Source organism: Anguilla anguilla, chromosome 2, assembly GCF_013347855.1.
Source record: "Anguilla anguilla isolate fAngAng1 chromosome 2, fAngAng1.pri, whole genome shotgun sequence".
Classification (NCBI taxonomy): Eukaryota; Metazoa; Chordata; class Actinopteri; order Anguilliformes; family Anguillidae; genus Anguilla; species Anguilla anguilla.
The window spans coordinates 71,881,656-71,906,121 of NC_049202.1; the positions used below are offsets into that span (position 1 = coordinate 71,881,656).

A 24,466-nucleotide genomic window follows, 5' to 3' on the forward strand; every position below is an offset into this window, starting at 1 on the left:
GCGAATCATATGCTGTGGCCTTCGCAGTCACCGGATCTCAAACAAATTGAACACCTATGGGAGATTTTTAGAGACGTGTAAGACAGCGCTCTCCACCACCAAATCATCAAAGCACCAAATGAGGGAATATCTCTTAGTAGCATGTTGTTCCTTCCCTCTAGCAGAGTTCCAGAGACTTGTAGAATCTATTCTTTGGTGCATTTACGCTGTTCTGGTGGCTCATGGTGGCACAACACCTTACTAAGATACTTCATGTTGGTTTTTCCTTCAATTGGTCACCTCTCTGTAGGTACCTGGAGCATGTGCAGCAGTTTGGGCTATATCTCTACGCACTCTGCAGGTAGAGAGCTCGTTTTAATCAGGAGGGCAGCTACTCTTCTATGAATGAAGGAAAAGCCCAGGGTGGAATTCCCCTTATAGTACAGGTCTGGCTGGATTTTGGTTGATTGGGTTTGAGGCACTGTTGCGCAGGAAGCTTGTACAACGTGGCAGGGGCCACGCCAGGATCAGACAGGAAATAGTGCAAAGCATCATGGGACAGTGGTGGACCACCTCAGATCTGTGACTCCCCAGTGTTCTAATCACTCTCCAGTGTCCTGAATGCCTGTCAGACAGGAACTCTGCTGTCAATCAAAATTGCTTACGCCCTTGTCAACGTGCCATTCTTTTCAAAAAGTAACTTCAAAACTCAAAATAGTTGACCAAATGTCTGTACACAAATATTTGTGTGCGTGTGTGTGTGTGCATGTGTGTGTGTACGTGTGTGTGTGTGTGTGTGTGTTTGTGTGTCTGTTTGCATGTATACCTGGACAGGTTCACTGCTGGACTCGTTCGCCGACAAGTCTTTGCGGATACAGGGCAGGAACCTGGCGTGCTTCTCTCTTACCTGCAGGGGGCAGCAGAGAGTCACAGTGAGCTACAGCTCTATCAGTTTACCTCTGGCTCACATTCTACAAGCCTCTCACACCCAAGTGAACCAGAGCCTGTAAGTAGTATGGGGCTGTCCTCCAAGGTTACATGCCTGCAATCTACGGGATGTGCACATTGCAAATGAATCGAGTAACATCACATAATAACATTGTGAATATAGTCTGCCCCCCCCCCACCCCACACAAAAAAAAATGGACACACATCCAAGGAGGAACACGCACCTGCTTGTAGAGGAGACAACGCATGATGAGTACCAGCGCCCCCTGTAGGCAGTTAAAGATGGAGAAAAGGTAAGAGGCGACCAGCGTGCTCCCCTCGAACTGGAAGCAGCCAGAAATCCACATGGTTCCCAGCACGCACAGCTGGGCGATGGCAGTGACTGTGAACGTCCTGCAGGGGGAGATAGAGGCACACAATTTCACCCTTTACAACAGCCGTTCACACAACGAGCACAGCTTTACAAACACCAACACTCAGCCTTAACATCACAAACAACACACAGCCTTAACATCACAAACAACACACAGCCTTAACATCACAAACAACGCACAGCCTTAACATCACAAACAACACACAACCTTAACATCACAAACAACACACAACCTTAACATCACAAACAACACACAGCCTTAACATCACAAACAACACTCAGCCTTAACATCACAAACAACGCACAGCCTTAACATCACAAACAACACACAACCTTAACATCACAAACACTCAGACTTAACATCACAAACAACACACAGCCTTAACATCACAAACAACACTCAGCCTTAACATCACAAACAACACACAACCTTAACATCACAATCAATATTCAGCCTTAACATCACAAACAACACACAACCTTAACATCACAAACAACACTCAGCCTTAACATCACAAACAACACACGGCCTTAACATCACAAACAAACACTTCTAGCTGGTCATAGCTGGTCTGTGGCCGGACAAAGCTGGTAACAGCTGGTTAAGCTGGCAGAGTACACTGGCGGTCAGACTGACTATAAAAGCTGGTCAGCTGGTCAACAGCCGGTCGACTGGCTAAAAGCGTCGCAAAGAGCTTGACCGGCGTAGGCTGGTTTAAGCTGGAATTTTCTGCAGGGTATGAGGACAGTGGACACCATGCGCAGGAAGACAGTTCAGTGTTAAATCAGCCCTGGTAGAATGCAGGTAAACCCGGCTGGGCTCAGGTGTGCTCTGACAGAGCGAAATCAACGGCGGACGTTCTCCCGCGAGGACTCGAGCAGCGGCCGCACGCTGAGGAGACGCTCCATCGCAGCTCTGCGCAGCTCTGCGCAGCTCTGCGGTTGCGCAGCCCGAGGAGAGGAAGACCACCCCGCGCGCTCTGCCCCGGAGAGAGGGGAAACGGGCGAGCGCACGCCGCCCCAAGCCGCACGTATGTCTGGCGACGGGCTAAAATCTGAGGGAGTTCTGCTGGGGCGAATCAAGGCGATCCTGCAGGGGTTGAGTGAGTCAACTGTGTAGGACCCCTAAGGCCGGTAAGGCCAGTAAGAGGTAAGACCGATTGTCTGGCAGTCGGAGGGTTGCCGGTTCAAACCCCGCCCTGGGCATGTCGAAGTGTCCTTGAGCAAGACACCTAACCCCTAACTGCTCTGGCGAATGAGAGGCATCAATTGTAAAGCGCTTTGGATAATTTTTTTTCCAAAACACAAAGTTGTGGTGAACAATGGCAATAATTTAACAGCTATGCCATAAAATAACAGTATATATCCAGTTAAATAACAGGATTTATAGTTTTTCATTTAATGGGTTTTCACTGTCAACATTTTTAGTGTACTTCTCTGCACTACCTCTTTTAGTCACACTACCTCTTTTACAGTCACACTACCCCTTTTACAGTCACACTACCTCTTTTACAGTCACTCTACCTCTCTTACAGTTACACTGTTTAAAAATGTAATGAAATACATGTACATATACACAACATGCTGAAGTGTAAATTAATATGTACTTCAACACACCAGAATGTATTGTAAAATATGCAGATCATTGCTGCTTTGAGGCATGCCAATATGTGACACTTTTGTGAATTGTGTTTATCATAAAATGTTCTAATATGTCAACATACTGTGCTGTCAACATATTGCAGAGGTGCCCTGTTTTTGTAAGGGCACCCCTGAAATGATGTATAGTAATTTTTATGAACAAATACATCATAATAAAGAGTTAATGAAACAACATACCAATGCATTTGTCGCCATTTGTTTCCCACCCAACTCCACATTCAGATGATGCAGTTTTAACGGGCTGGAGGACTCGCAGATCTGCAGGGGAGGATCATGGATATTATCACAGGTTCCCTGGAGAAACTAGATAGACTAGTCAGCTTCCTTGTTCCTTCCGTAGTCTTCGTTTTATGGTGAAATGAAATAGGCTGGCAGCAGAGCACTGATGCTAAACTACAGTTAACTCTTTGAAGAGTATAAGTTTGCCTTTTTCCCAGGTTCCAGTTAAAAAAATTTTTTCCTGCCAGGACAATAGAAAAACGAAAAGGCTTGTATTTTTTAGCTGCTTATAAAATATCTGGTGTTTATCTGGTTTTATCTTGTTCTCCACTACTGCAAGAGGGAACTAGGGACACACCCCCAGTAATATAAGGATGAAATATAAATCAGAGCATGTATACCTAGCATTTTAGAGCATATTTCTGTGTATAAACAGGCCATCGTGACGCGCGACAAGCTGAAAAAATAGAACAGAAGCGAAAAACTACGCTTCAGTTCGCTTGTGTCGCGCAAGCTTCGCAGCCGGTTCACGACGCGTTCGCATCTGGTGGAGACGACGTCGCCCGCTGCCGTTGTAATAACAGTACTTCAACTACGCTCCAGTTACACGCGTAATACGAGTGTTTCACGGGTTTGTGACGCGGCTTCCTGTCTCCGTCACGGCTCTCGGTTTCACCGCGAACCTCGGGGCGTTAAAGAGAATGTGGGAGGGGCGCGCGGCGATCAGTCTGTGCGACTCCCGTCTGGATAACACTGCGGAGACGTAGCTGCGGGTCGTCTCATCATCTAAATTTGACTGCCGCTCTTAGGCGTAACACTGCGGACTACGGTGGACTGCTATAAACCGCTGTAGATTGTGGTGGACTGCTGTATACTGGGCTGTCGGTGCATCATCAGCGCCCTGGTTTTGTTGCTAGGTGAGTCCCAAGATTGTCTTGATCTTAACTGATGCCGTGAAATGTAGTTGTTTTCCTAATAACTGGATTATCGAAAGAAGTCTGCATTGCCAATGAATCATCGTCCAAATATTTAATGACATTTCAATGATATTTCGTGATTTAGTCCCTTTAAAGTTACAATCTCGACCAAAACCGAATGTAGGGATACTTTGTTTCCGGTTACCGTTGCTGGACGCAAGTCCATTTCTGACAGCGAAAAATTGAGCCTAAACAGCGACATGTTCTCACAGTCCCTAATAGCTCTGCCAAAGTTCATTATGTCCGATGTTATCCGCATTGTCGAAGCATTGCCAGTGAACGTTAAGCGGTCTAAACTAGACAAGGGCTATAAATTATTTTTTGAGAAGTTTATATTCGGTTATGAAGTTAAGTATAACGTTAGCTCTGGTTCGCCAGAAAGCTAAATAGCTAGTTTGCTAACCACAGCAAGTTAGCCGACTAACGAGATTTTTGTACTACCGTTACTGTTTTGTGACATGTTTGTGCTGTACTTGTTCTAATAAAGATGTATATTGCTTGTCAAATCGCCTGTGTAATGCCGGTGTTCAGTTCACTTCAGGATTTACCACTTGCATGGAGACCTATCTGTTTGTTTGTTTGTTTGTTTGTTTGTTTGTTTGTTTGTTTGTTTGTTTGTTTGTTTATGTCCAGCAACCTCAAGAATCAGCACTAGACTTATAGTGTCATAGTCACACACACACACTCACACAGACACACACAAACACATACACACACACACACACACAAACACACACTCGCAAGGAAAGGCCTAATTCTTACCACGACACACTCCGTCAATGCCAGTAAAGGTTCTAGATTCTGAATTCACGTGAAAGCCAGGATTACACTGACAGTAGTAGCTGCCATTGGTGTTGAAGCAAATGGCACGATTGCCACAGACGGGATATGCGCATTCATCAACATCTGCAGGGAACAGGGAAACAAGAAAGGGGAAGAGTCTCTGTCACACTACCCCTCTTAAGCCGCGTTTCCACCGCAGGAACTTTACCCCAGAACTAGGAACCTTTTGAGGAACTCAGTGCGTTTCCACCGCAGGAACTAGTGTCTAAATTTAGTTCCGGGGGCTTTATTTTACCCCCCAAAAAGTTCCTGCTCGGGGGGTAGTACTTTCCGAAAGTGCAGGAACCTTTTGGGTGGAGCTTGCAGCGCTGAACATTTCTGATTGGTCGAGTACTCGCAGCATTTTTTTGTTTATTTTCAGCCGCCATGTTTAAATGGACTGCATTTATATTGCGCTTTTATCCAAAGCGCTTTACAATTGATGCTTCGTTTAAAAATCTGCAGCCGCAAACCGATTTATTTTCATAATAACTTCAAATCAAACTTGTATGTTATGCGGCGCAGTAGCCTAGTTTTGGTTATAGCCTGCCAACATCTTGGAATTATAACGTGTGCTCTTCTGTTCTTTTCTTGCTTTAGTATTCGTTTTATTAAATGCTAAGCATTCGGGCTGGGACAGCATATTATGTACCGAAACATTCGAACGGATTAATTCGGTTGCTGAATATTTTCTTCCGGATTTTCTTTGTTAGCCCGTTGTAATTGACTCAAAAGGTTTGATACAGTTATGTGTGGTATGCGGTAGTTCTGCGTAATTCACATTGGTGATACAGTAAAAAAAGCAAACTGGAAATCACCTTCCGCACTTTTTGTCAGGGTAAAATAACAGGTTACGTCTAGTAATCGACCCTTTAGCTTTTTCAGACTGCCGTAATTTTACTCCGCCATTCTTCAATTCCATAAAAAGACCAGGAAGACTTTGGACTAATTTATGGTGCATGGTTCGCATCTGGAGGGCACACTTCGCTGCTCGGCTAGCAGTAACTTCGAAGGAAAGCAAACGGTGGCTGTACCACTGCTAATTTTAATTTTCACGCAAGTCCGAGTTTTCGTTCTATTCTTGTCATTTTGCGATTAGCCTATATGGAATTGACGATGAGAAAGTAATCAAACAGCAAATTGTTTACAACGTGTGCATGTTTTCTACTGTTGTTGCCAGTTATATTGGAAATGTGAATGCATTCTGTCGCCTCGGATGTCAAGACATGAAAGTGAATGTTTGCATAAAAACATAATGAATGTGTTTGAGAGGATATATAAAACGGTTACAATATGACTATTGGCCTGTTATATCCTATTTGTTGCATAACAACGGTCCAAGTTCAACTACCAACGACAGTTTTGCTTGACAACGGTAAAATATGCCCAAACGGCTGCAGAAGAATATTTCAATTCCAGGTGATTAAATCGATAAAAATCAATAAATACAAAAGTAACCATATACAGTCATTAGCCGCGTTTCCACCGAAATTACCCGGAACTTTCAGTCCCAGGAACTACTTTACCAGGAACTAAAAGGTTCCTTCAGCCAATGGTTGTCTGCGTTTCCACCGGGGTCTAAAGTACCGCGAAGATTAGGTAAATTAGCCCACTGACGTTGTCGTCGGTCCATCTGTCATATGAGTTCTTCTGTAACCCCATACTACCACCGAAGTAGCCTACATTATTTTCTAATAACCGGGACAGCCCGGAGGGGTTTATTCCACTTATATACAACGGGTTACCAACAATGACTATATATGGTTACTTTTGTATTTATTGATTTTCATATATCCTCTCAAACACATTCATTAACAGCAGAAAACATGCACACGTTGTAAACAATTAGCTGTTTTATTACTTTCTCGTCGTCAATTCCATATAGGCTAATCGCAAAATGACAAGAATAGAACGAAAACTCGGACTTGCGTGAAAATGTAAATTAGTAGTGGTACAGCCACCGTTTGCTTTCCTTCGAAGTTACTGCTAGCCGAGCAGCGACGTGTGCCCTCCAGATGCGAACCATGCACCATAAATGAGTCCATAGTCTTCCTGGTCTTTTCGTGGAATTGAAAAATGGCAGTAAAATTGAGTAAAATTACGGCAGTCTGAAAAAGCTAAAGGGAAGATTACTAGAATTAACCTGTTATTTTACCCGGATAAAAAGTGCGGAAGGTGATTTCCAGTTTGCTTGTACTGTATCACCAATGTTAATCGTGCAGTACTACCGCATACCTCACATAACTGTATCAAACGTTTTGAGTCAATTACAACGGGCTAACAAAGAAAATCCGGAAGAAAATATTCAGCAACCGAATTAATCCGTTTGAATGTTTTGGTAGCCTACGTAATATGCTGTCCCAGCACGAATGCTTAGCATTTTATAAAACGAATACTAAAGCAAGAAAAGAACAGAAGAGCACACGTTATACTTCCAAGACGTTGACAGGTTATAACCAAAAGTAGGCTACTGCGCCGCATAACATACAAGTTTGATTTGAAGTTATTATGAAAATTAATTGGTTTGCGCTGCATATTTTCAAACATGGCGGGTAATGGCGGAAAATAAATACAACACAAACGCTACGAGTACTCGACCAATCAGAAATGTTCAGCGCAGCAAGCTCCACCCAAAAGGTTCCTGTACTTTCGGAAAGTACTACCCCCCGAGCAGGAACGTTTTGGGGGGTAAAACAAAGCCCCCAGAACTAAATTTAGACCCTAGTTCCTGCGGTGGAAACGCACTGAGTTCCTCAAAAGGTTCCTAGTTCCGGGGTATAGTTCCTGCGGTGGAAACGCGGCTATTGTTGGTTGCTCGTTGTATAAGTGGAATAAACCCCTCGGGGCTGTCACGGTTATTAAAAAATAATGTAGGCTACTTCGGTGGTAGTATGGGGTTACAGAAGAAAGCATAGGACAGATGGACCGACGACAACGTCGCTTTTTAGCCGCGTTTCCACCAAAATTACCCGGAACTTTCAGTCCCAGGAACTACTTTACCAGGAACTAAAAGGTTCCTTCAGTCCATGGTTGTCTGCGTTTCCACCGCGGTCTAAAGTCCCGTGAAGATTAAGCAAATTAGCCCACTGACGTATGAAAAAGCGACGTTGTCATCCGTCCATCTGTCCTATGACTATGATAGTTCGTTGGATAGAAAAAGTGACAAATTGATCGCTCCCTCCCCCCCTCCTTTCCAGGGTATCTGACAGGTTGCCCAAAGCCAATGTGCACCTGCTGCAGTGCCTCCTGCTGGTTCTGTGACACATCAGCCGAAGCGCCGACGCCAACAAGATGGACGCCAGGAACCTGGCTGTCTGCATCTCGCCCAACCTGCTCCCCGTTGAGCCCCTGTCCCTGGAAAAGGTGGAGAAGGTGAGTGCCTTCCCGGTGGCCAGTCGAGCGCGCGGGACGGCCGAACTAAATGGCCCCAATAGGAAACGTGGCAGGCTCGTGATGCTCGTTTGGCACCATAGTGCCACGGTCCGACCCGTCTCCCGTTTCTCCTCCGGCTGCAGGTCACGGCCCTGCCGCAGTTCCTCATCGACGGCCCGCAGTCTCCCGCCGTGGACCCTGCCGAGGAGGACCGGGTCGCTGACAGCACGGGTAGGTCTCCCGGCGGCGACAGCGGCCCGACCGTCCGATCCGGGCCCGGACCGGAGTCAGACACCGATGCGTGTCTGACATGCTCCGGCTTTTTTATACGTGAGCAGCAGTTTTTCAAAATCCCTCCCGTCGGGGCCCCTGATGACTTTAAAGGAACGTGTTAACGAAACCACAAAAAAACCTCACATTTGCACAAAGTAAGAATTTTGTTTGGTGGAATCGTGAAAATAGATACTTCTTTAAAGATGCTTTACTGGCGGGAATAACATGGAGATATTTATATCAGTGTAGCTTCAATAAAGGTAAACATTAATACTGATTAATAATCCATAAGAACTAAACGGGTACAACTGATATATTAATGAACAGAAAATTGTAGCGACCACATAATAATAATAATAATAACCTATTTTTGCTTCTTTCTCTCTGCCTTAGACTCCCTATCGTCACATGGGCAGGACTCGGCCTATGACAGCGCAGACCCGGAGGCGGAAGCGGACCCGGCGGCAGACAGACCGCCGTCCCCCGCGGCCGCGCAGGAGATGGCGGTGGCCACGCCTTCTCGCCGGCCCTCCTGCGGCGCGCCCCGCCGGCGCTCGGAGCCGACCCGTCAGCATGCGCACGTAGCGGTCCGCTCGGCCAGCATGCGCACGCCGCTGACGTTCGCCCGGGGCGACCGCTGGCCGGCCGCCAAGCAGGCCTCCTTCCTGTGTCCACCTGGGGGTCAGTAAGATCCTCAGCGGGTCCCTGTCGTATGAGCGTTGCAGGACATCTGTAACGCCAAAGCCCTGCCCATCTGAGTCCCTGTCCCGGGGTCAGCAGGAGACCATGAGCTGTTTCGGGGGGGATTTTTACGTCTGCCATTTTGGGCAAATGACTGAAATGCAGCCATTATATTACATTACATTACAGGCATTACACGCACTTTTTTACAAAGCATTTTTACATTGTATCCATTTATACAGCTGGATATATGCTGAAGCAGTGCAGGTTAAGTACCTTGCTCAAGAGTACAACGGCAGTGTCCTTACCGGGGAATCGAACCTGCGACCTTTCGGTTACAAGTCTAGTTCCTTACCCACTGTGCTACACTCCGTCCCTTATTTATACATTATATGCCCAGAAGTATCTTAAAGAATCTTAATGCTACAGCACACAATCACATTCTAGACAATTCTGTGCTTGTGAAAAAGCAATACATCATTCCACAGTTTGCTGTTTGTAGTACAATTTTTAATACAATAGTATTCTATATTTTTTTTTATATTGAAAGTCTTACCAAGAATTATAATATAATGGACATTGTCTTTGTCAACAAATGTAAATCTTACTGTAAATTATGTAAATAAAAAAAATCTTTATTTGAATTGTTTAACTGCTTGAATGTGATGTGAACATTTTTTTTTTTTTTTAAACACAACAACTTTCCAAAAAGAGCATCTCTCCGGGGGACTACCGGGAGCCATTTGCCATCTCGCCTTGCGCCCGTTCTCTCCAGGCGTCAACGCACGTCCCGAACCGTGGTCCCTCTAAGAGGCCGGCAAAAAATAATACAAACGCACGCACGCCCTCAGAAAATCAGAAAATAAGGTTCTCCGACGAGGAACCCTCTTTTTTTTCCCCCAGTTCTTCACGGAACCCAGGGGTGAGAAGCGTGAGCTCCCAGATGGAACCGTTTTGCCCGACAAAGAACCCTTGAACTGCAGGGTCCCCCCCCCTCACCCCGTGGAGACGTAGAGGATCCTTTTGGAACCCTGTCTTCCCAGAGCGTAGGCTATAGCGTGAGCAATTTGAGGCGGACCGATGATTTCTATCCGGAGCCAATGTCAGTCTCGGGGTCCATTCAAATTCTATTTCAAAACTCTCATTTGCGCGTGTAATTGTGTGTTCGAGTGCGTACAGACTCGACACAAACATCCAGAAAATCACATGCGAGAAAATATACAGTAGCCTACCGGCACAAAATTATAGAAACGCTGTGCTTAAAGAAGTTGTGAGGTAGCCTTCTCTTAAAACTTTAATCTCTACCCTTTCTCTGTTGTTTCTCTGAGCTATTTTCGTCCGTAAAAATATATTCGAAACATTTATCCGCTTCATGACCACGAGTGGCACTGACATTATGTGACCATCAGTAATTTCAATGAAAAAAACACGTTTCTTTGCATGAACATTGCAATGATCATTTTTATTTAAAGAAATACAGGAGAAAGTAATACATGTTTAAGTATACAAACCATAAAAAAGTAAAGAAAAAGGGGTTTGGTTTGCACAAATGCTTTCACAGTGTAATTTTATACAAATGCATATTCAGTGTCGGTTATATAATTTCCAATCCTTAAGATACAGTGCATTAGACGGTAACATAACGCTACATTGCAGGCATTTAACAGACAGGTTTACCCAAAGCCATGGACAAGATGACCTCGATGACCACAATGCTCACGCATTAATGTGATATGCAAGGAAAAACAGAAGAACAACTCTTCCTTGGGTAACAGAGAACGTCAATGATCAGACAGTGTCAGCAATAACGGTCCATCGACAACTACACAGAGAGGGATATCATAGCAGGGTTTCAGTGCATAAACCTCTCATTACAAAGATGAACGCACATTTCAGAGTTCAAGAGCCATAGGCACTGGTCTACAGAGATGTGGAGAAAAGTTTTATGGTCAGATGAGTCTTACTTCACCATATTCTCGACAAGTGGGCGAGAGCATGTGTGGGACACGCTAAGAGAAAGGTACAGGCCTGAATGCTTAACCACTATAGTGAGGCCCGGTGCCTCTGCTAGAGAGAAGGGAAACATTTCTATCCTGAAGGGAGTGGTCTCTTCCAGGATGACAATGCCCCCTTTCACAGGGCATGAGGGGTCACTGAATGATTTGATGAGTATGAAAATGATGCGAATCATATGCTGTGGCCTTCGCAGTCACCAGATCTCAAATAAATTGAACACCTATGGGAGATTTTTAGAGACGTGTAAGACAGCGCTCTCCACCACCATCATCAAAGCACCAAATGAGGGAATATCTCTTAGTAGCATGTTGTTCCTTCCCTCTAGTAGAGTTCCAGAGACTTGTAGAATCTATGCTTAGGCGCATTGACGCTGTTCTGGTGGCTCATGGTGGCACAACACCTTACTAAGATACTTCATGTTGGTTTTTCCTTTAACTGGTCACCTCTCTGTAGGTACCTGGAGCATGTGCAGCAGTTTGGGCTATATCTCTACACACTCTGCAGGTAGAGAGCTCGTTTTAATCAGGAGGGCAGCTACTCTTCGACGAATGAAAGAAAAACCCAGCGTGGAAAAACCCTTATAGTACAGGTCTGGCTGGATTTTGGTTGGTTGGGTTTGAGGCACTGTTGCGCAGGAAGCTTGTACGATATGGCAGGGGCCACGCCAGGATCAGACAGGAAATATTGCAAAGCATCACGGGACAGTGGTGGACCACCGTAGATCTGTGACTCCCCAGTGTTCTAATCACTCTCCAGTGTCCTGAATGCCTGTCAGACAGGAAATCTGCTGTCAATCAAAATTGCTCACACCTTTTTGTCAACGTGCCATTCTTTTCAAAAAGCAACTTCAAAACTCAAAATAGTTGGCCAAATGTCTGTACACAAATATTTGAGTGTGTGTGTGTGTGTGTGCATGTGTGTGTGTACGTGTGTGTGTGTGTGTGTGTGTTTGTGTGTCTGTTTGCATGTATACCTGGGCTGGTTCACTGCCGGATTCGTTCGCTGACAAGTCTTTGCGGATACAGGGCAGGAACCTGGTGTGCTTCTCTCTTACCTGCAGGGGGCAGCAGAGAGTCATCAGTTTACCTCTGGCTCACATTCTACAAGCCTCTCACACCCAAGTGAACCAGAGTCTGTAAGTAGTATAGGCTGTCCTCCAAGGTTAAACCTCCCAGGTTTAACATGCCTGCAATCTACGGGATGTGGACCCCCAACCACAGCTACCCCCCCCGTCCCCCGTCCCCTAACCCTAACAACCCCCCCCCCCCACAAGTCTGTTTCCTTCCAAAGTTACTCCCTACTAGTCTTCTCTTCAGTGTTGTCCTTGCCACTGTTGCCTCTGGCTTGATCGATGGGGCTTAAGCTAGGGAAAACTGTAGTGTACCGTGGCAAATGCTTCATAAAATGTGCTAGAAAAACAAAATTTAAATGATTGAATGGTAATAGTTCATTTAACTTCAGCCATTTTTTGTTTAGCTTACTAGGAAAACCTCATTGCAATTGGGACCTGACATTCAAGCAGTTATGACCTCACAATGATAACAAAATGTGATAATGACATCACAAGGAAAAGGCACTTTGCAGGGAGGTGAGGCAGGCCGTACCTGTGCCAGCTGTGTTCTATGGAAGTGCACAGCACTGTGAATGGCATGGCTCTCCACTCCATCTGACACAGACAATTTTAGCAAACACCAGGGCCCATAAATACTAGTTTTGCTAAATCGAAATTAGGATGTGATCTAAGCCTTACATTGCAAAGGAATCGAGTAACATCACATAATAACATTGTGAATATAGTCTGCCCCCCCCCCCCCCCCCCCCCCCGCCCCCCAAAAAAACGCACACACATCCAAGGAGGAACACGCACCTGTTTGTAGAGGAGACAACGCATGATGAGTACCAGCACCCCCTGTAGGCAGTTAAAGATGGAGAAAAGGTAAGAGGCGACCAGCGTGCTCCCCTCGAACTGGAAGCAGCCAGAAATCCACATGGTTCCCAGCACGCACAGCTGGGCGATGGCAGTGACTGTGAACGTCCTGCAGGGGGAGACAGAGGCACACGATTGCACCCTTTGCAAGAGCCGTTCACACAACGAGCACAGCTTTACAAACACCAACACTCAGCCTTAACATCACAAACAACACACAGCCTTAACATCACAAACAACACTCAGCCTTAACATCACAAACAACACTCAGCCTTAACATCACAAACACACAGCCTTAACATCACAAACAACACTCAGCCTTAACATCACAAACAACACACAGCCTTAACATCACAAACAACACTCAGCCTTAACATCACAAACAACACTCAGCCTTAACATCACAAACAACACTCAGCCTTAACATCACAAACAACACACAGCCTTAACATCACAAACAACACACATCCTTAACATCACAAACAACACACAGCCTTAACATCACAAACAACACTCAGCCTTAACATCACAAACAACATACAGCCTTAACATCACAAACAACACTCAGCCTTAACATCACAAACAACACACAGCCTTAACATCACAAACAACACTCAGCCTTAACATCACAAACAACACTCAGCCTTAACATCACAAACAACACACAGCCTTAACATCACAAACAACACACATCCTTAACATCACAAACAACACACAGCCTTAACATCACAAACAACACTCAGCCTTAACATCACAAACAACATACAGCCTTAACATCACAAACAACACTCAGCCTTAACATCACAAACAACACACAGCCTTAACATCACAAACAACACACAACCTTAACATCACAAACAACACTCAGCCTTAACAACACAAACAACACTCAGCCTTCACATCACAAACAACACTCAGCCTTAACATCACAAACAACACACAACCTTAACATCACAAACAACACACATCCTTAACATCACAAACAACACACAGCCTTAACATCACAAACAACACTCAGCCTTAACAACACAAACAACACTCAGCCTTCACATCACAAACAACACTCAGCCTTAACATCACAAACAACACACAACCTTAACATCACAAACAACACACAGCCTTAACATCACAAACAACACTCAGCCTTAGCATCACAAACAACACACAACCTTAACATCACAATCAATATTCAGCCTTAACATCACAAAAAACACACAGCCTTAACATCACAAACAACACACAACCTTAACATCACAAACAACACACGGCCTTAACATCACAAACAAACACTTCTAGCTGGTCATAGGTGGTCTGTGACCGGACAAAGCTGGTAACAGCTGGTTAAGCTGGCAGAGTACACTGGCGGTCAGACTGACTATAAAAGCTGGTCAGCTGGTCAACAGCCGGTCGACTGGCTAAAAGCGTCGCAAAGAGCTTGACCGCGTAGACTGGTTTAAGCTGGAATTTTCTGCAGGGTATGAGGACAGTGGACACCATGCGCAGGAAGACAGTTCAGTGTTAAATCAGCTCTGGCAGAATGCAGGTGAACCCGGCTGGGCTCAGGTGTGCTCTGACAGAGTGAAATCAACGGCGGACGTTCTCCCGCGAGGACTCGAGCAGCGGCCGCACGCTGAGGAGACGCTCCATCGCAGCTCTGCGCAGCTCTGCGCAGCTCTGCGGATGCGCAGCCCGAGGAGAGGAAGACCACCCCGCGCGCTCTGCCCAGGAGAGAGGGGAAACGGGCGAGCGCACGCCGCCCCAAGCCGCACGTATGTCTGGCGACGGGCTAAAATCTGAGGGAGTTCTGCTGGGGCGAATCAAGGCGGATCCTGCAGGGACTGAGTGAGTCAACTGTGTAGGACCCCTAAGGCCGGTAAGGCCAGTAAGAGGTAAGACCGATTGTCTGGCAGTCGGAGAGTTGCCGGTTCAAACCCCGCCCTGGGCATGTCGAAGTGTCCTTGAGCAAGACACCTAACCCCTAACTGCTCTGGCGAATGAGAGGCATCAATTGTAAAGCGCTTTGGATAATTTTTTTTCCAAAACACAGTCAAAGTTGTGGTGAACAATGGCAATAATTTAACAGCTATGCCATAAAATAACAGTATATATCCAGTTAAATAACAGGATTTATAGTTTTTCATTTAATGGGTTTTCACTGTCAACATTTTTAGTGTACTTCTCTGCACTACCTCTTTTAGTCACACTACCTCTTTTACAGTCACACTACCCCTTTTACAGTCACACTACCTCTTTTACAGTCACTCTACCTCTCTTACAGTTACACTGTTTAAAAATGTAATGAAATACATGTACATATACACAACATGCTGAAGTGTAAATTAATATGTACTTCAACACACCAGAATGTATTGTAAAATATGCAGATCATTGCTGCTTTGAGGCATGCCAATATGTGACACTTTTGTGAATTGTGTTTATCATAAAATGTTCTAATATGTCAACATACTGTGCTGTCAACATATTGCAGAGGTGCCCTGTTTTTGTAAGGGCACCCCTGAAATGATGTATAGTAATTTTTATGAACAAATACATCATAATAAAGAGTTAATGAAACAACATACCAATGCATTTGTCGCCATTTGTTTCCCACCCAACTCCACATTCAGATTATGCAGTTTTAACGGGCTGGAGGACTCGCAGATCTGCAGGGGAGGATCATGGATATTATCACAGGTTCCCTGGAGAAACTAGATAGACTAGTCAGCTTCCTTGTTCCTTCCGTAGTCTTCGTTTTATGGTGAAATGAAATAGGCTGGCAGCAGAGCACTGATGCTAAACTACAGTTAACCCTTTGAAGAGTATAAGTTTGCCTTTTTCCCAGGTTCCAGTTTAAATTTTTTTTTCCCTGCCAGGACAATAGAAAAACGAAAAGGCTTGTATTTTTTAGCTGCTTATAAAATATCTGGTGTTTATCTGGTTTTATCTTGTTCTCCACTACTGCAAGAGGGAACTAGGGACACACCCCCAGTAATATAAGGATGAAATATAAATCAGAGCATGTATACCTAGCATTTTAGAGCATATTTCTGTGTATAAACAGGCCATCGTGACGCGCGACAAGGTGAAAAAATAGAACAGAAGCGAAAAACTACGCTTCAGTTCGCTTGTGTCGCGCAAGCTTCGCAGCCGGTTCACGACGCGTTCGCATCTGGTGGAGACGACGTCGCCCGCTGCCGTTGTAATAACAGTACTTCAACTACGCTCCAGTTACACGCGTAATACGAGTGTTTCACGGGTTTGTGACGCGGCTTCCTGTCTCCGTCACGGCTCTCGGTTTCACCGCGAACCTCGGGGCGTTAAAGAGAATGTGGGAGGGGCGCGCGGCGATCAGTCTGTGCGACTCCCGTCTGGATAACACTGCGGAGACGTAGCTGCGGGTCGTCTCATCATCTAAATTTGACTGCCGCTCTTAGGCGTAACACTGCGGACTACGGTGGACTGCTATAAACCGCTGTAGATTGTGGTGGACTGCTGTATACTGGGCTGTCGGTGCATCATCAGCGCCCTGGTTCTGTTGCTAGGTGAGTCCCAAGATTGTCTTGATCTTAACTGATGCCGTGAAATGTAGTTGTTTTCCTAATAACTGGATTATCGAAAGAAGTCTGCATTGCCAATGAATCATCGTCCAAATATTTAATGACATTTCAATGATATTTCGTGATTTAGTCCCTTTAAAGTTACAATCTCGACCAAAACCGAATGTAGGGATACTTTGTTTCCGGTTACGTTGCTGGACGCAAGTCCATTTCTGACAGCGAAAAATTGAGCCTAAACAGCGACATGTTCTCACAGTCCCTAATAGCTCTGCCAAAGTTCATTATGTCCGATGTTATCCGCATTGTCGAAGCATTGCCAGTGAACGTTAAGCGGTCTAAACTAGACAAGGGCTATAAATTATTTTTTGAGAAGTTTATATTCGGTTATGAAGTTAAGTATAACGTTAGCTCTGGTTCGCCAGAAAGCTAAATAGCTAGTTTGCTAACCACAGCAAGTTAGCCGACTAACGAGATTTTTGTACTACCGTTACTGTTTTGTGACATGTTTGTGCTGTACTTGTTCTAATAAAGATGTATATTGCTTGTCAAATCGCCTGTGTAATGCCGGTGTTCAGTTCACTTCAGGATTTACCACTTGCATGGAGACCTATCTGTTTGTTTGTTTGTTTGTTTGTTTATGTCCAGCAACCTCAAGAATCAGCACTAGACTTATAGTGTCATAGTCACACACACACACTCACACAGACACACACACACACACACACAAACACACACTCGCAAGGAAAGGCCTAATTCTTACCACGACACACTCCGTCAATGCCAGTAAAGGTTCTAGATTCTGAATTCACGTGAAAGCCAGGATTACACTGACAGTAGTAGCTGCCATTGGTGTTGAAGCAAATGGCACGATTGCCACAGACGGGATATGCGCATTCATCAACATCTGCAGGGAACAGGGAAACAAGAAAGGGGAAGAGTCTCTGTCACACTACCCCTCTTAAGCCGCGTTTCCACCGCAGGAACTTTACCCCAGAACTAGGAACCTTTTGAGGAACTCAGTGCGTTTCCACCGCAGGAACTAGTGTCTAAATTTAGTTCCGGGGGCTTTATTTTAGCCCCCAAAAAGTTCCTGCTCGGGGGGTAGTACTTTCCGAAAGTGCAGGAACCTTTTGGGTGGAACTTGCAGCGCTGAACATTTCTGATTGGTCGAGTACTAGCAGCATTTTTTTGTTTATTTTCAGCCGCCATGTTTAAATGGACTGCATTTATATTGCGCTTTTATCCAAAGCGCTTTACAATTGATGCTTCATTTAAAAATCTGCAGCCGCAAACCGATTTATTTTCATAATAACTTCAAATCAAACTTGTATGTTATGCGGCGCAGTAGCCTAGTTTTGGTTATAGCCTGCCAACATCTTGGAATTATAACGTGTGCTCTTCTGTTCTTTTCTTGCTTTAGTATTCGTTTTATTAAATGCTAAGCATTCGGGCTGGGACAGCATATTATGTACCGAAACATTCGAACGGATTAATTCGGTTGCTGAATATTTTCTTCCGGATTTTCTTTGTTAGCCCGTTGTAATTGACTCAAAAGGTTTGATACAGTTATGTGTGGTATGCGGTAGTTCTGCGTAATTCACATTGGTGATACAGTAAAAAAAGCAAACTGGAAATCACCTTCCGCACTTTTTGTCAGGGTAAAATAACAGGTTACGTCTAGTAATCGACCCTTTAGCTTTTTCAGACTGCCGTAATTTTACTCCGCCATTCTTAAATTCCATAAAAAGACCAGGAAGACTTTGGACTAATTTATGGTGCATGGTTCGCATCTGGAGGGCACACTTCGCTGCTCGGCTAGCAGTAACTTCGAAGGAAAGCAAACGGTGGCTGTACCACTGCTAATTTAAATTTTCACGCAAGTCCGAGTTTTCGTTCTATTCTTGTCATTTTGCGATTAGCCTATATGGAATTGACGATGAGAAAGTAATCAAACAGCAAATTGTTTACAACGTGTGCATGTTTTCTGCTGTTGTTGCCAGTTATATTGGAAATGTGAATGCATTCTGTTGCCTCGGATGTCAAGACATGAAAGTGAATGTTTGCATAAAAACATAATGAATGTGTTTGAGAGGATATATAAAACGGTTACAATATGACTATTGGCCTGTTATATCCTATTTGTTGCATAACAACGGTCCAAGTTCAACTACCAACGACAGTTTTGCTTGACAACGGTAAAATATGCCCAAACGGCTGCAGAAGAATATTTCAATTCCAGGTGATTAAATCGATAAAAATCAATAAATACAAAAGTAACCATATACAGTCATTGTTGGTTGCTCGTTGTATAAGTGGAATAAACCCCTCGGGGCTGTCACGGTTATTAGAAAATAATGTAGGCTACTTCGGTGGTAGTATGGGGTTACAGAAGAAAGCATAGGACAGATGGACCGACGACAACGTCGCTTTTTAGCCGCGTTTCCACCAAAATTACCCGGAACTTTCAGTCCCAGGAACTACTTTACCAGGAACTAAAAGGTTCCTTCAGTACATGGTTGTCTGCGTTTCCACCGCGGTCTAAAGTCCCGCGAAGATTAGGCAAATTAGCCCACTGACGTATGAAAAAGCGACGTTGTCGTCCGTCCATCTGTCCTATGACTATGATAGTTCGTTGGATAGAAAAAGTGACAAATTGATCGCTCCCTCCCCCCCTCCTTTCCAGGGTATCTGACAGGTTGCCCAAAGCCAATGTGCACCTGCTGCAGTGCCTCCTGCTGGTTCTGCGACACATCAGCCGAAGCGCCGACGCCAACAAGATGGACGCCAGGAACCTGGCTGTCTGCATCTCGCCCAACCTGCTCCCCGTTGAGCCCCTGTCCCTGGAAAAGGTGGAGAAGGTGAGTGCCTTCCCGGTGGCCAGTCGAGCGCGCGGGACGGCCGAACTAAATGGCCCCAATAGGAAACGTGGCAGGCTCGTGATGCTCGTTTGGCACCATAGCGCCACGGTCCGACCCGTCTCCCGTTTCTCCTCCGGCTGCAGGTCACGGCCCTGCCGCAGTTCCTCATCGACGGCCCGCAGTCTTCCGCCGTGGACCCTGCCGAGGATGACCGGGTCGCTGACAGCACGGGTAGGTCTCCCGGCGGCGACAGCGGCCCGACCGCCCGATCCGGGCCCGGACCGGAGTCAAACACCGACGCGTGTCTGACATGCTCCGGCTTTTTTATACGTGAGCAGCAGTTTTTCAAAATCCCTCCCGTCGGGGCCCCTGATGATTTTAAAGGAACGTGTTAACGAAACCACAAAAAAACCTCACATTTGCACAAAGTAAGAATTTTGTTCGGTGGAATCGTGAACATAGATACTTCTTTAAAGACGCTTTACTGGCGGGAATAACATGGAGATATTTATATCAGTGTAGCTTCAATAAAGGTAAACATTAATACTGATTAATAATCCATAAGAACTAAACGGGTACAACTGATATATTAATGAACAGAAAATTGTAGCGACCACATAATAATAATAATAATAATAACCTATTTTTGCTTCTTTCTCTCTGCCTTAGACTCCCTATCGTCACATGGGCAGGACTCGGCCTATGACAGCGCAGACCCGGAGGCGGAAGCGGACCCGGCGGCAGACAGACCGCCGTCCCCCGCGGCCGCGCAGGAGATGGCGGCGGCCACGCCTTCCCGCCGGCCTTCCTGCGGCGCGCCCCGCCGGCGCTCGGAGCCGACCCGTCAGCATGCGCACGTAGCGGTCCGCTCGGCCAGCATGCGCACGCCGCTGACGTTCGCCCGGGGCGACCGCTGGCCGGCCGCCAAGCAGGCCTCCTTCCTGTGTCCACCTGGGGGTCAGTAAGATCCTCAGCGGGTCCCTGTCGTATGAGCGTTGCAGGACATCTGTAACGCCAAAGCCCTGCCCATCTGAGTCCCTGTCCCGGGGTCAGCAGGAGACCATGAGCTGTTTCGGGGGGGGATTTTTACGTCTGCCATTTTGGGCAAATGACTGAAATGCAGCCATTATATTACATTACATTACAGGCATTACACGCACTTTTTTACAAAGCATTTTTACATTGTATCCATTTATACAGCTGGATATATGCTGAAGCAGTGCAGGTTAAGTACCTTGCTCAAGGGTACAACGGCAGTGTCCTTACCGGGGAATCAAACCTGTGACCTTTCGGTTACAAGTCTAGTTCCTTACCCACTGTGCTACACTCCGTCCCTTATTTATACATTATATGCCCAGAAGTATCTTAAAGAATCTTAATGCTACAGCACACAATCACATTCTAGACAATTCTGTGCTTGTGAAAAAGCAATACATCATTCCACAGTTTGCTGTTTGTAGTACAATTTTTAATACAATAGTATTCTATATTTTTTTTATATTGAAAGTCTTACCAAGAATTATAATATAATGGACATTGTCTTTGTCAACAAATGTAAATCTTACTGTAAATTATGTAAATAAAAAAAATCTTTATTTGAATTGTTTAACCGCTTGAATGTGATGTGAACATTTTTTTTTTTTTTTTTTAAACACAACAACTTTCCAAAAAGAGCATCTCTCCGGGGGACTACCAGGAGCCATTTGCCATCTCGCCTTGCGCCCGTTCTCTCCAGGCGTCAACGCACGTCCCGAACCGTGGTCCCTCTAAGAGGCCGGCAAAAAATAATACAAACGCACGCACGCCCTCAGAAAATCAGAAAATAAGGTTCTCCGATGAGGAACCCTCTTTTTTTTCCCCAGTTCTTCATGGAACCCAGGGATGAGAAGCGTGAGCTCCCAGATGGAACCGTTTTGCCCGACAAAGAACCCTTGAACTGCAGGGTTCCCCCCCCTCACCCCGTGGAGACGTAGAGGATCCTTTTGGAACCCTGTCTTCCCAGAGCGTAGGCTATAGCATGAGCAATTTGAGGCGGACCGATGATTTCTATCCGGAGCCAATGTCAGTCTCGGGGGCCATTCAAATTCTATTTCAAAACTCTCATTTGCGCGTGTAATTGTGTGTTCCAGTGCGTACAGACTCGACACAAACATCCAGAAAATCACATGCGAGAAAATATACAGTAGCCTACCGGCACAAAATTATAGAAACGCTGTGCTTAAAGAAGTTGTGAGGTAGCCTTCTCTTAAAACTTTAATCTCTACCCTTTCTCTGTTGTTTCAATGAGCTATTTTCGTCCGTAAAAATATATTCGAAACATTTATCCGCTTCATGACCACGAGTGGCACTGACATTATGTGACCATCAGTAATTTCAATGAAAAAACACGTTTCTTTGCATGAACATTGCAATGATCATTTTTATTTAAAGAAATACAGGAGAAAGTAATACATGTTTAAGTATACAAACCATATAAAAGTAAAGAAAAAGGGGTTTGGTTTGCACAAATGCTTTCACAGTGTAATTTTATACAAATGCATATTCAGTGTCGGTTATATAATTTCCAATCCTTAAGATACAGTGCATTAGACGGCAACATAACGCTACATTGCAGGCATTTAACAGACAGGTTTACCCAAAGCCATGGACAAGATGACCTCAATGACCACAATGCTCACGCATTAATGTGATATGCAAGGAAAAACAGAAGAACAACTCTTCCTCGGGTAACAGAGAACGTCAATGATCAGACTGTGTCAGCAATAACAGTCCATCGACAACTACACAGAGAGGGATATCATAGCAGGGTTTCAGTGCATAAACCTCTCATTACAAAGATGAACGCACATTTCAGAGTTCAAGAGCCATAGGCACTGGTCTACAGAGATGTGGAGAAAAAGTTATATGGTCAGATGAGTCTTACTTCACCATATTCTCGACAAGTGGGCGAGAGCGTGTGTGGGACACACTAAGAGAAAGGTACAGGCCTGAATGCTTAACCACTATAGTGAGGCCCGGTGCCTATGGGAAGGGAAACATTTCTATCCTGAAGGGAGTGGTCTCTTCCAGGATGACAATGCCCCCTTTCACAGGGCATGAGGGGTCACTGAATGATTTGGTGAGTACGAAAATTATGCGAATCATATGCTGTGGCCTTCGCAGTCACCAGATCTCAAACAAATTGAACACCTATGGGAGATTTTTAGAGACGTGTAAGACAGAGCTCTCCACCACCAAATCATCAAAGCACCAAATGAGGGAATATCTCTTAGTAGCATGTTGTTCCTTCCCTCTAGCAGAGTTCCAGAGACTTGTAGAATCTATTCTTTGGTGTATTTACGCTGTTCTGGTGGCTCATGGTGGCACAACACCTTACTAAGGTACTTCATGTTGGTTTTTCCTTTAACTGGTCACCTCTCTGTAGGTACCTGGAGCATGTGCAGCAGTTTGGGCTATATCTCTACACACTCTGCAGGTAGAGAGCTCATTTTAATCAGGAGGGCAGCTACTCTTCTACGAATGAAGGAAAAGCCCAGCGTGGAATTCCTCTTATAGTGCAGGTCTGGCTGGATTTTGGTTGATTGGGTTTGAGGCACTGTTGCGCAGGAAGCTTTTACAATATGGCAGGGGCCACTCCAGGTCAGACAGGAAATAGTGCAAAGCATCATGGGACAGTGGTGGACCACCTCAGTTCTGTGACTCCCCAGTGTTCTAATCACTCTCCAGTGTCCTGAATGCCTGTCAGACAGGAAATCTGCTGTCAATCAAAATTGCTCACACCCTTTTGTCAACGTGCCATTCTTTTCAAAAAGCAACTTCAAAACTCAAAATAGTTGACCAAATGTCTGTACACAAATATTTGAGTGTGTGTGTGTGTGCATGTGTGTGTGTGTACGTGTGTGTGTGTGTGTGTGTGTTTGTGTGTCTGTTTGCATGTATACCTGGGCAGGTTCACTGCTGGACTCGTTCGCCGACAAGTCTTTGCGGATACAGGGCAGGAACCTGGTGTGCTTCTCTCTTACCTGCAGGGGGCAGCAGAGAGTCACAGTGAGCTACAGCTCTATCAGTTTACCTCTGGCTCACATTCTACAAGCCTCTCACACCCAAGTGAACCAGAGCCTGTAAGTAGTATGGGGCTGTCCTCCAAGGTTACATGTCTGCAATCTACGGGATGTGGACCCCCAACCACAGCTGCCCCCCCGTCCCCCCGTCCCCCTGTCCCCCCGTCCCCCCGTCCCCTCACCCTAACAACCCGCCTACCCACCCCCCCCACACAAGTCTGTTTCCTTCCACAGTTACTCCCTACTAGTCTTCCCTTGAGTGTTGTCCTTGCCACTGGCTTGATCGATGGGGCTTAAACCAGGGAAAACTGTAGTGTACCGTGACAAATGCTTCATAAAATGTGCTATAAAAACAAAATTTAAATGATTGATTGATTGATTAGCTGATTGAATGGTAATAGTTCATTTCACTTCAGCCATTTTTTGTTTAGCTTACTAGGAAAACCTCATTGCAATTGGGACCTGACATTCACCCAGTTATGACCTCACAATGATAACACAAGGAAAAGGCACTTAACAGGGAGGTGAGGCAGGCTGTACCTGTGCCAGCTGTGTTCTATGGAAGTGCACAGCACTGTGAATGGCATGGCTCTCCACTCATCTGACACAGACAATTTTAGCAAACACCAGGGCCCATAAATACTCGTTTTGCTAAATCGAAATTAGGATGTTATCTAAAACTTACATTGCAAAGGAATCGAGTAACATCACATAATAACATTGTGAATATAGTCTGCCCCC

General features: G+C 45.3%; 3 protein-coding genes and 1 long non-coding RNA gene across 7 annotated transcripts in view; 2 read left to right on the forward strand and 2 right to left on the reverse strand.

The window, feature by feature from the left end:
• Positions 1–24,466, reverse strand: part of LOC118219617 (cytochrome P450 2K1-like) — a 607,214-nt gene that overhangs the window by 169,407 nt on the left and 413,341 nt on the right. The gene's annotated exons all lie outside the window — the stretch shown is intronic.
• Positions 56–13,521, reverse strand: LOC118219660 (adhesion G protein-coupled receptor E5-like). 3 transcript variants are annotated; one of them, XM_035403002.1, is made up of 4 exons: positions 4,921–4,943; positions 1,152–1,320; positions 806–886; positions 56–604 (listed from the first exon to the last, which is right to left on the reverse strand). In XM_035403002.1, the coding sequence occupies exons 2-4, from the start codon at positions 1,272–1,274 to the stop codon at positions 578–580; spliced, it is 231 nt and encodes a 76-aa protein (XP_035258893.1). In that variant the 5' UTR covers positions 1,275–1,320; positions 4,921–4,943; the 3' UTR covers positions 56–577. The 3 variants fall into 3 exon arrangements, with proteins under 3 accessions (XP_035258893.1, XP_035258890.1, XP_035258892.1); XM_035402999.1 differs by lacking the exon at positions 4,921–4,943 and adding an exon at positions 3,140–3,320; XM_035403001.1 differs by lacking the exons at positions 1,152–1,320; positions 4,921–4,943 and adding an exon at positions 13,190–13,521.
• On the forward strand, positions 8,246–9,412 carry LOC118219650 (T-cell activation Rho GTPase-activating protein-like). Its single transcript, XM_035402987.1, has 3 exons — positions 8,246–8,352; positions 8,496–8,583; positions 9,019–9,412. The coding sequence occupies exons 1-3, from the start codon at positions 8,272–8,274 to the stop codon at positions 9,312–9,314; spliced, it is 465 nt and encodes a 154-aa protein (XP_035258878.1). The 5' UTR covers positions 8,246–8,271; the 3' UTR covers positions 9,315–9,412.
• LOC118219677 lies at positions 16,561–19,846 on the forward strand. The gene is made up of 3 exons (XR_004763813.1): positions 16,561–16,791; positions 19,490–19,664; positions 19,808–19,846. It is a non-coding gene; the product is annotated as an uncharacterized LOC118219677 (long non-coding RNA).

What these genes read in the sequence shown, in the direction of transcription:
- LOC118219660 (XM_035402999.1), bottom strand. Translation starts at nt 3,180, where the DNA reads ATGTGGAGTTGGGTGGGAAACAAATGGCGACAAATGCATTG. An exon ending in GTTGTCTCCTCTACAAGCAG is followed by an intron (nt 887 to 1,151) that starts GTGCGTGTTCCT and finishes TGCCCCCTGCAG; the next exon opens with GTAAGAGAGAAGCACGCCAG. An exon ending in CCAGCAGTGAACCTGTCCAG is followed by an intron (nt 605 to 805) that starts GTATACATGCAA and finishes CCTGTCTGACAG; the next exon opens with GCATTCAGGACACTGGAGAG.
- LOC118219650 (XM_035402987.1), top strand. Translation starts at nt 8,272, where the DNA reads ATGGACGCCAGGAACCTGGCTGTCTGCATCTCGCCCAACCTGCTCCCC. An exon ending in CCCTGGAAAAGGTGGAGAAG is followed by an intron (nt 8,353 to 8,495) that starts GTGAGTGCCTTC and finishes CTCCGGCTGCAG; the next exon opens with GTCACGGCCCTGCCGCAGTT. An exon ending in CCGGGTCGCTGACAGCACGG is followed by an intron (nt 8,584 to 9,018) that starts GTAGGTCTCCCG and finishes TCTCTGCCTTAG; the next exon opens with ACTCCCTATCGTCACATGGG.